The following is an 11653-nucleotide window of genomic DNA, read 5'->3' on the forward strand; positions in this document are numbered from 1 at the left end:
TTAGAACAGAGCACTGCTGATAACTATTAACAGAGTGATATTAATTATTCAGGCTTCGTGCCTGAATCACAAAGCTGTTAATGGGCCTCTGTCTGTGTAAATCTCTGGCACTCCAGAAGTCAACAAAGCCATGCTAAGTTATAATAGAAGACCATTCACTGCCTTCTGTGCAGATCATCCCCTCACCCTTTGTGACTGCAGTTATTGCGAGTTCTGAGCAGTGGGTTGGTACAGCTCAAGAAATCCAAAGTTTTTCCAGTTTTTTGTGCATTGTGTCTTTGATTTTGAAGTTAATTCAATAACTTGTGAAGTTACTCAATTTGATGCTGTCCTCCTTCCCATGGAGGATGTAGGAGGATCCATCTGGAGATCTGTTGCTAAATCTCCAGGAAGCACCAAACCTGAACAGCTATTGTTTATGTGGAGCTTTGTTTTAAAGTGTATTTTACTCACTAAAGTGGTATATTTTACTTGCTAAAACAATTTTCACAACTTTTTATCCTTGGGGGACTGTGTGCAGCTGACTTGTTCTTACCTATCTGGGACAAGGATATGGCAACTCTGGAATTCACTGCTAGAGTAGAAAACAAAATAATATAGTAACTTCATAACCATCAAAAATTGTCCCTCAACATCTACTTGAGCTTCCTGCTGTGGGACTCCTTTGTGGAAAAGGCTGCTTCTCAAAGGCAGATAAAGACTATATCCATTCTGTCCCAAAAAACTTGTCAGCTGAGGAGTGTCCTTTCAGTTTGACACTTCTGGATGATGGAGGGTGCAAAAAGTCATGTCATAAAGAACATTCCCTTTATTTCTAGCTTCTCCTACTTCCATTACTACATATGAAACATGTCAGACTTATGAGAGACCTATTGCCTTCACCTCACGATCGAGGAAGCTCTGGATCCAGTTCAAGTCCAATGAAGGGAACAGTGGCAAAGGATTTCAGGTCCCCTATGTGACCTACGATGGTGAGAATGGAATTGTGTTCCATCTTTGGGTTATATCTGAGTGACAGAAAGCTGTCCCTTACTTAGAATCTCTCTTACATTGCTTAAAGGGAGAGAAAAAGGAGGGAAAACTTCATGTAAATAATTTTTAGTCCATATAATTACTTGTAGTTGCAAAGACCTTAAAATAATGTTTATATCGTTTCTATAACCTTTGAGAGTTATTTTCTACCCCTGGTCCTGTTTCTTCATGTCTAGAATGCAGATAATAAATAGTAAAAGATAATTATTACTTGGGAGGAGTAGGATTTTGAAGATGTTAATATTTATAGGAATAATTCAAAATTACTTGCTTTAGAACTTTAGGGTGATTAGATTAGACCACAGCAACCTGAGAGACAGGGAATAATTAACTGGATATGACATTTCTCAGCTCTGTCTTCAAGAGTTCTGGCTAATGTCTGGCTATTACTCTCCCAAAAAGTCACTCAGCTGAGCTTTATTTTTCAGAGGATTACCAACAGCTGATAGAAGACATTGTTCGAGATGGCAGATTATATGCCTCAGAAAATCACCAAGAAATTCTAAAGGTAAGAAATTTCTGCTTTATCTGAGGCTAACCAAGAATTCCTTTTATTGAGTATTTGCCCAAAATAGCGCTTATTACCTTGAGAGGGTCTTACTACTTTGATAGGGTCTTATTACCTTGAGAGGGTCATTGTATAAAGCTCAGGTATGACCCCAAATTCAGTTCTCTGTTTTCTGAGGTTTATGCTGGTATTTGAAGCAGCACAAACTCACGAGCTCAGCTGGGCTGAGCACATGCTTGTGTCCTTTGTGGACTCAGGAACCAAATGAAATGTGTGCTCATGTGATTAATAAGATTGTATGTTAGAAAAATTAATCAGCCAGGAATGAAGAACCAATTGTTTGAAGAGCCTTTGCCAGGCTCAGTCTGGCATTTAAACCTTTAAATGAGTCATTAAGTTTCCTGTGCATTAAAAAATGTATTTACCTAAACCACTGTCCTGCCTCAACAAGACAGAACCATCGTGGAGCACTGGGAGCTGGTTTTCCAAAGCTACTGCAGTCAGTTTGTGGTTGACTTTGTCCCTCTCAGCACAGGACCTTCCAGGAACACTAATTACAAAAGAGAAAATATCCAGCAGAGTAGAGAGATTCATCACTGTAAAACTCCCCAGCAGCATGGAGCAGTTTCCTTTCAGAGCTTCACCCAGACTCAGGTTTTGCCAAGCAAATCTGATTGTTGTTCTTTCAGTTTGATATCAGTGCAGACACCAAGTCAAACCCCGCTGTTGTCTGACATGTGTGTGTTGTCTCCCACAGGACAAAAAACTGATTAAAGCTCTCTTTGATGTCCTGGCACACCCACAGAACTATTTCAAGTACACAGCACAGGAGTCCAAAGAAATGTTCCCAAGATCATTTATAAAGCTGCTGAGATCCAAAGTGTCCAGATTCCTACGGCCATACAAATAGTCCAGTGGTATGAAAGCTTTGGTTACTTTGCATTCCTGTCAAATATTGTCTTTCCTCCATAGCAGAAACATTTGCTACTTTGAAGGCTCTTTTTTTGCAGTCTCTGTTCTCGGTTGGATATTGAAGAACACCTCTAATGTTTTATAATTGTTAAAAGTCAATGTTCTGAATGAAGTTTTTACTACAAAAAAAATTGCTGTGCATCCCATTAGTTGAGAAGATCTGAATTTGTGTCTGCACTAGTGTATGCTCACTTTCCATTTGAAATTTCATTATGTAGAAAATATTCTTTCTAGCTTTTTATCTTTCAACAACAACTTTGGTCAAAGAAAGGAGGAATCTGTTCAACTATGATAAAACTACCTGCAGATAATTCTGTTGTAGAGAGAATTATGTAGTATAAATAATACTTGGATTTTTGAATTGCACTTGAAGTTTATATTTGAATCTTTAGAAAAAACCAAAACAATCTAAATTTTGTTATTTCTCATTTGTGGCTTGGTGGACCCTCTGTCCAAGTAGAACTCAAAAGGGAAAAAAGAAGAAAGGGCAAAAAAAAAAAGAGAAACATATATATATATAACTTTGTTTTATGAATTACATTAGATTGAGTCCCATGCCCTAATGTCCTAATGTTTTTCTCTCTGTCCTCTTCTAAACTTCTTCAGAGGTTTGCCACTGTCAATTACTTAATTGAAACAGTTTTAGCTCTGGGTTTCCATGCACCAGTTGGTCCCTGCAAAGGCATTTACAGTAGGATGTGTGAGAAATGAACAACAACACTAGTAGTCTTGTTTTTCTTTCCATTAAGAGAGCATCTAAGTACAATATATAAATATATAAATATATACTTCTATTTGTGGGTACATTAGTAATGTTATCTCTAGTTACTGTAAATATTATTCATGCTTAAACCTTTACTCCCACACACCCTATTTACTCACATCTATGTGTACCTTTGAGTAGGTGATTAAATGACTTCTCCAAGTGCTCGTCACTTCTGTCGACACTGAACTGAGGCCTTCTGGGGCTTATAATACTGGATAATGGTTTACTCTGGGACAGTCTCTTTCAATGTGTAGTATTCCAGGGAAAACAACACCAGTTGAGGTGCAGGTGCTGCCCAGCAAGGGCTCAGCTGCTGCCTCTTCTTGGGCAATGCAGACCAGCAGAGCACAACCCATGTGAGAGAGAGGAGGAATTCCCGTGGGCCCTGCTGGCTCCAAACCCTGGGAACATACCTGTGTTCCAGACCCAGCTGAGGAGGTGAACAGGACACAGTTCTGCAGAGGGGCTGGGGGCACGTTGTGGGCTCTGCAGACACAGCCTGAACATGGGGTGTAACAACACATTTTTTCCCATTCCCTGATCTTAGGCCTTTGATGAGCTTTCTCTTTAATACACACAATAACCCTCATTTCAAAATGTAACCTGTCCATAAAAGTCCTTTGTTAAAAGGCTGTTAAGCCTGACTTTTTGTGAGGATGTTGAAACTACTTTTATTATTTATTCCCCATGAGTTACTGAAGGTGGGCATTCCGAGAGGACATTCTCATCAGTCCTACATACATACAGGACATATATTCTGTGCCTGGAACAAAAGAAAAAAAAGTTTCATGTCTTTTTTCCTTTATCAGTAGCTATTGGTAAGGGGGAAAAGTTCAAAAGCAAAAGTTTATTAGGTGCTCAACAATTTAGGAGTGTATAGCTTAAAAACTGCTTCAGCCAAGCAGCAGTTCAAAGTCTGGTGGGTTATTCAGGGTATTATCCAGGTCCATTAGACTGGGTCAAGATTGCAGCCATTCTGCTGAAAGATAGGAAGGAAAAGATACCAAAAATAGGGAGAAAAATGACTTCCTCATTGGGCAAATCACAGTGACCTTTAAGGTTTCAGACTTGGTTTGCAGCTCTGCACAGAAATGCAGATGGATGTGCAAATTTCCGATGAAATAAGGACTGACAAGTGGCATACGAAGTTAAAAATGCTCTGACTTTCTAACTAGACTTCCTAATTAACCATAAATACCAGATTTACAGTTACAGAAACTGGCAGTCACCAGATAGAAGGTGAGTTCAGCTCTGCATTTGTTAGTGTAGGTCTTCACTGTCAGAGAACCCTTTGCTATTACACAATAGCAGCACCACAAGGAATGTCTTCTTCCATGGAGAAGACCTAGAAACATTTGGGAATCAAAAGCCACACAAGGGGAAATATGGCTCTCTAAGAAAACCAGCTTTGTGAAGTGATAGAATCAATACAGCACAGAATACAGAATTTTAGCTTTTACCCTGAATATGTACTATTGCATTTAAACATAATGAATACAGTCCTGGATCTGTTCTTCCAGAATTACACACTGGATGCAGAAGAGGTGCAACAACATGTTTGTGTTATTGCAGGAAGACTGAAGAAGGGCCCATTTGTGATTGCCCAATTCTGTGGCACAAACAGAGCTCTTTATTTTCAATTTGCAAATGCCTGTGTGCTTAAAAGCTGCACTTGCAGCACTTACCATTTTAAGCCTCTCCTGCTTTAAATACTGCACTTAATTTTAGTGAGATGCTGGTGAATCATCCCTAAATGTTCTCATGGGCCACCAAATTCCCTCCTGCTGCAGTCCAGGAGACTGCAACAATCAGAAATTGCTAATCAAGCCCTGAGTCGTACCTTGAAAGCACCTGGGGCAAGGTCTGTGTGTGTCACTTGGGTGCAGGAAGCACCAGGGTTCAGTGCTCTTGCCTGCAAAAGCAAGATTTATTCTGCCTGAACATTTAGCTCCCTGAAACTGCATTTAACACTGCTGAAGTCTTCTCTCAGCCCCATCATACATTAGATTTTACCTAAAGACATATTTTTCCAAAGGAATTTATTTCCTCTTTGTGCCTCTTCCATAGAATAAAGTTATGACTCCTTAAGATTTAGACTAATCTTTCCTACACACCAGCTTTGTTCTTACTTAAACCAGCTTGCCTTGTAAGCCAGGTTTAGTTTAGTTTAGTTTTAGAGTAGGTTAAATAAATAGAGGATTGGTCACAGAGTTTTCAGAGCCCACATTCTCAGCTGTCAGCTGGTTTGAAGGAGCAGAGCTCACCTGTGTCCTCTGTCTGTGACAAAACTCCAGGATGGTGCCACATGGCCAAGAAACATCCTTTCCATGTGTTCAGCATTCCAAGAGGAAGGCCATTCCCCACCCCAGGCCCCTCTGTGAGCCTGCCCAGCAGAGTCAGGTGTCTCAGGGCAGTCTTACCTGTAAACAGCCCAGTTTTAGTCTTGCAGAAAGCAGGTTGGGAAGGTCAGGAGCAAAAGCAGTGGCAGGATTGCTGTGCAGGGTGTCCTGGCAGCAAAACCTCCCTGCTCTGTGGCAGTTCCATGGCTGGGCTCCAACAACACCTTTGGTGCTCTCAAACAGTGAAATGTTCCCCAGCTGAACCCAGGGGAAATTCTCAGCCACCTCAGGGGGCTGGGTGAGGTCCTGCTCACGGGAATGAGCCACACACACATTCCCTGGATCTGGGTCAGGAGTCCAAGTATCTGCATTTTCCCTACTCTAAAACCACTGACTGACAGGAATGGGAGTAACTGGAGGAGTTTCTTGTAGACTCTCAATACTTTGAGAGTTTAATGAAATAGTTTTTTTAGAATGAGAGACTGTTGTAAGCACTTGGGAAAGAAAATACTTGTGTCTTCCATAAGAATTTATGGAGGAAGTGAAATTTCTGTGAGGTACCATGAACTTCTTCCTCAGAGTGGGACTTGGATGCTGAGACAGGTCTCATGTTATGGTAAACCATCTCTCATCTGGATAGAAAGAGACTGGGACATGAACAATGTCAAAAAACTGTTATCTAAGTATCTGAATATATACAATTCCCATTTGTTATTTCATTTATTTATTCTGTTTCATCAAAAAGCTTTTAATCTATAAAATTAATATGTAATATACAAGAGTAAAATGTACAGAAGTACCTTTAGATGTAATAATTTAAACCATCTCTGTTCAGAAAGTGGAGATAACAAGTTTAGAGATACACCAACACTTGCAATTCAATTTTAGCTGAATTTCTCAATATCTAGAAAAAGAAGTGGCTTTGATTAATTGAACTTTATTTTAATGATTGTGAAGATATCTTTTTTAGAGTTTGGTTTTGTTACTTTTTTAATTAAAATTATTTTGTAAATATTGTTTTCTGTGTTTTATAACTTAGAAAGGCCATTAATTTGCATTGAAAGCAGCAGAGACTCAATATGATGATTATAAAGGTACTTTGGGAGACTGGAGTGCTTTTCCTTCCAGATTATAGATCCTGTTATTTCTTCAGCCTCACTGGCATCATGGGAAGAGTTTTCTGGGGCAATTTAATGATAATTTCCACTAGAACTGACTGTCAAGTGTCATTCTGAAGTGCTTCCCATTTGCATAATATCTACAGAATATGTATTTTAAAGTTAGTGCTCGTTCTTCTTCCACTGTTGGAATAAGAAACAACACAAAACTCAAATAAAATAAAAGGGAATGAACAGATTACATCTAAGTATACAAGAAAGACAAGGGAAGGTATCTCTGTGCTCCTGCTGGGAGAGAGAAAACCTCATGTTGCATCAGATCATAGAGCCTTTTTTAGGCAAAAAGCTCATTATCATCATGTCCATCACCAGTTTAAGCAGGAATTTCTGGGAGACTCATTTTGGGGGCAAACACAGGGAGTGTAATGGTGGTTTGTGCCCCAGTTTGCTCCATGTGAATCAGTGCCCAAGAGTGACATTTTGAATGAGCTGTTGCAGATGCTGCTGGGACTTCTAAGCTTTATTACCCCTGTAAATTGTGTACAAACAGCTATTTCCATATGAAATGTACGATAATAATAGTTTAGAGCAAGGCTAGTGAATAACTGTACAAAATTTGATACTTAGAAAATAAAATACAGTGCTAAGCTTTACCAATATTTTAACAATTCTGTCAGATTTACAGTAGAAAATGTTGTTGTAAATGTACCTTATAAGAAAATACATTTCCTTTTGCCTCTGTATATTAATAGCTTTGATTTCTGTGTCAAAGCTCAAAATGAAGCATGCAATAAAACTTTTGTTAAAATCACTTTCATAATAAACATGAAATGGAATGGATACCCCTGTCTGCTGTTTATTTGTGTACATGGACAAGAGTACTGGAGACAAGAATCAGAAGAGAACTTATCTTTTTTGATGGCATTTACATATTTGGGTCAAATTTTCATACCTAAACAACAAAGAGCTTTTTCTTTCTCATCTAACAACTGGAATTTGTGAGTGCTGAGACACTGAGTTGATTTCCTTCCAAACAGGCTTCAAGGAGAGCTTTTAAGAGTAAGGAGGAATCCTGGCTACAGTGATCATCCCTTCAAGACTTCTGTTTCCTAAACCAACTCTGACCTTGCCATGTATATCCCATGCAGGTGCCCTTTCCCACACCCCTGTGTTGAGAAGCAGCCTCGAAGAAAGGAAGGAAACTCTTCCCTGGTGGCCTGAGGGGCTATTCCCACCACAAGCTGCCAAGGAAACCTGTGACTCCAAACACAGCTGCAGCTTGTCGTGCTGGGCACTGGGATGAGAGGAAACTACACTTGCACCCAGAACAGCAACTTACACAGATCAAAAGTGTCAGTTCCCCTTCAGCCTTCCTGGAGAAAAGTGTATTTGCTGCTTAATTTTACTATGGTGGTTACCCCTTTGCAGCCTGAGATTACAAAGCAAGTAGAATATGCACCATCAGTAGCCCAAGTGATGCTGGTAATTATGAAAATAGATAATGGACAGAAAATAGACCCAGTGACCTCAGTAGCTTGGTCAGATCTGATTTTAATGACCTTTTGCTGTGCAAGTTGTCACTGAGGGTACACAGCACCTGGACCAGACAAAAAGCAGTTCATCAATTCAGTTGGTAACACCTGGTACAGGTTTAGTAACACCAGGTACAGGTTGGGTAATACCTTACAGAGGTTTGGTGACACCAGGTACAGGTTTGGTAACATGTGGTAGAGGTTTGGTAACACCTGGTATAGGTTTGGTAACACCAGATACAGGTTTGGTAACACCTGGCAGAGATTTGGTAACATGTAGTAGAGGTTTGGTAACACCAGGTACAGGTTTGGTAACACCTGGTAGAGGTTTGGTAACACCAGGTACAGGTTTGGTAACACCAGGTACAGGTTTGTAACACCAGGTACAGGTTTGGTAACACCTGGTAGAGGTTTGGCAACACCTGGTACAGGTTTGGTAACACCTGGCAGAGGTTTGGTAACACCTGGTACAGGTTTGTAACACCAGGTACAGGTTTGGTAACACCTGGTACAAGTCTGTAACACCAGGTACAGGTTTGGTAACACCTGGTACAGGTTTGTAACACCAGGTACAAGTCTGTAACATCAGGTACAGGTTTGGTAACACCAGGTACAGGTTTGGTAACACCTGGTGCAGGTTTGGTAACACCAGGTACAGGTTTGGTAACACCTGGTGCAGGTTTGCCACTCAGCAGTGAGTGCTTGTTGGGAGCTGAGCATTTTTAGCACAACAGCAGCCACTGCTGTGGAACAGGCTGAACACCTCCTGCCCCAGCATTCTGCTGCTAGGAGAGCTCAACATTTATTATGTGACAGGGTGCCTTGCTGATTTTATATACATTGTAAATTATATAAATACTCTCAGTATGACTGAGGTGTCTCTGACAGGTTTGAAAGGCATAAGGAGACTGCCTGCAAAATATCAATTACTGCCTTTTTGCAGCTGGTAGCAATCCATTGAGGCAACATGGATAGTTGTCTTATTCCAAGGAGATACAGCATCACTTTTATCAGGCACTCAGCTGTCCTTACAGCTTCAGAGCTTTAAGTGGCAACAAGAAAAGGCAGCTCCTATCAAAGACACACAAAAACTGAACTCTAAGGTTCTTAAAGATCATTGGAAGTCAAACTGATTTCTGGTAATGAAGTATTTGTGTGCAGGGGCAAAATCTGGAATGGGACTCCAGAGAGGTAGTGGCTGACCTTGTCCTGATGTTCAAGAAGGGCAAGGAGGAGGACCCTGAATGCTACAGGCCTGTCAGTCTCACTTCAGTGCCTGGTAAAATCACAGAAAAGATTATTCTGGGAAGTACTGAAAGTGCACCAGGGGAGATTAATGTCGGACAGACTTGTATAGAAGTAATGTATTAGATGACATGCTGTGTGTGCCTAAAGACACACACCAGGGAAGAACAGGGATCTGTCTTTGTGAAGGCAGCAAATACGTTTACTGCAGTAAATACATTTCTTGTGGAAAAAGACAAGCAGTGAAAATATTGTTTACGCCAGGCAATTTGTTTGTTTATTATCCTTAAGATGCTGATCTCTTGCCAGACTGTTGGGCAGGAGGCAAAGTGCAGCCTGCTGAGCTCATCACCCCCCAGCAGGCTGTTCTGCAGGGCTTCTTCTCTCCAAGGCTCTCTCCAAACTCCACACTCGCTGCCTCTGCACAGGTTCCCTGCCCAGGTGAGTCCAAAACACAGTCAGGTTTGGGAGGATTTTTCCAGGACCTTCCCAAAAATATACCTGTCCCAAAAAGCAAGCAAGAGCTATACACAGTAACTGCTGTTTTAATGGAGAAGGGTATGTTTTGCCTTCTTATATCAGCATCTCTGAGGTTTTAAATTCACAAGTTGTGATGAAGTATTTACAGAAAATGGTGTTCCTCTCATCTAAGCCCCTATCTCAGCTTTCCATGCTTTGAAGTTCTAGTTTTACCATTGAGAAAGCTGTTTATTTGAAATCAAATGGTTTCTTTTGTAACATATTACAGTATTAATAGTAAAATGCACCACAAGTATGTACCTTCATCTCCTTTTCACTGTTAAGTTCAGGTTCTGTTAAGGTCTGCATCCTTCCCTGTCCTGTTGCCAGAGCAGAAGGTTCTAACATGACACAACAGGAGAATGAAGTGGGGAAAACACATCAGCTCTGTGTGGATCAGCCAGCCATGAACTTTTGGAATAAAGCCACGAACTGCCAGACTGGCAAAACTTGGTAAGACTCTAGTTGTGTTTGCTGGGGGCAGATGCTACTCCACATCCTCTAACTGGTGATAAACTGCTGCTGCAGGGCAGGAACCAACCAGGGGAGTGCTGGATAAGTCACTGGGACTGCTGTGACAGGGAGGCACAACAGCTGCATGGCTTGCACCCCCCAGACAGTTCCAGAAAGCCTAATCCTCCTGCTTTAGCCTGGGTTAGTGCAGGTAAGACAGTGCCATAAATCATTATTATGTATTTTCTGGGAGCTTTCTTGTTTTTATAGCCATCTGTCAAGAGAACAAACAAAAAGTAAACAAACAAAACAAGCAGTTCCAATGAGGAGCTTGAGACAACATTTTTTGAGACAACATTTTTTGTAGGGAATAAAATTATGCAAAAAGAACAGGTCATGTAGCTTGATATATTCAATACTGTGTAGAATTGTATATTCACTCTTGTGTAGAATTGTATCATGTTATGTGCATGTATAATGTGCCATCAGGTGTTGAGTCCATGGCAAAGACAGAAATGAGGGAAGGATGGCCTTTTCTATTCCTAACTTTTGGAGTTTAAGAACCACTCAGCTTGCAGTTGCAGATGTTCCCGAGCAGCCACCAGCACCCTGAAGTTAAACTTTTCCCTAACCAAGGACTAATAAGTGGTTCAGTCTCCACATTTTACAGATCAGCACCAGAGCCATCCTCTTTTACCATAATATTAGCAAAATACCTGCTCCAACTCCAGGCAGCAAAGCAGGAATGCAGTCAAGGAACACTGAAAACACAACTATTTTTTGATCTATTTAACCAAGGAGGTCTTCTGGGCGACATCCCAGTGGGGCTTTGTGCCCAGGACACGTGGGAACACAGCACATGTTGAGGCAGACACTGTCTGGGGCAAAGACAGAGGCAGATTTGCCTGCATTTCCTATTCAGAGCCCCAGGCTGTACAGGGTGAGGATGTTTAGTCCCAGCACATAGACACCTCTTTTAATCTCTTTCTGTATCAGGCACAGCAGAGATGTCTGAGCACCCACCATGTGTCACACACTTGCTCTTGGAGCTTTCTAACCATACCTGAGTTGAGACCAAACCCACCAACAATGTTCAGAGAGCCTCAGGTTAAACTGGTGTGGGCCATTCCCTGCCAAACCTCGGAAGGAGGAGAAGAAAATCTCTCCTG

General features: G+C 41.0%; 1 protein-coding gene across 2 annotated transcripts in view; it reads left to right on the forward strand.

Annotated features, from left to right (window-relative positions):
* The window catches only part of SCUBE1 (signal peptide, CUB domain and EGF like domain containing 1), a 157246-nt gene extending 149677 nt beyond the window's left edge, over positions 1–7569 (forward strand). For both annotated transcript variants that reach the window (XM_071551543.1, XM_071551545.1), the window contains 3 exons: positions 819–971; positions 1461–1540; positions 2298–7569. In XM_071551543.1, the coding sequence (XP_071407644.1) occupies positions 819–971; positions 1461–1540; positions 2298–2450 (386 nt within the window). In that variant the 3' untranslated portion in view covers positions 2451–7569. The remainder of the gene's footprint in view (positions 1–818; positions 972–1460; positions 1541–2297) is intronic.
* The last annotated feature ends 4084 nt before the right edge of the window (positions 7570–11653 follow it).

The sequence above is a fragment of the Pithys albifrons genome, chromosome 3 (genome assembly GCF_047495875.1).
Source record: "Pithys albifrons albifrons isolate INPA30051 chromosome 3, PitAlb_v1, whole genome shotgun sequence".
NCBI lineage: Eukaryota > Metazoa > Chordata > Aves > Passeriformes > Thamnophilidae > Pithys > Pithys albifrons.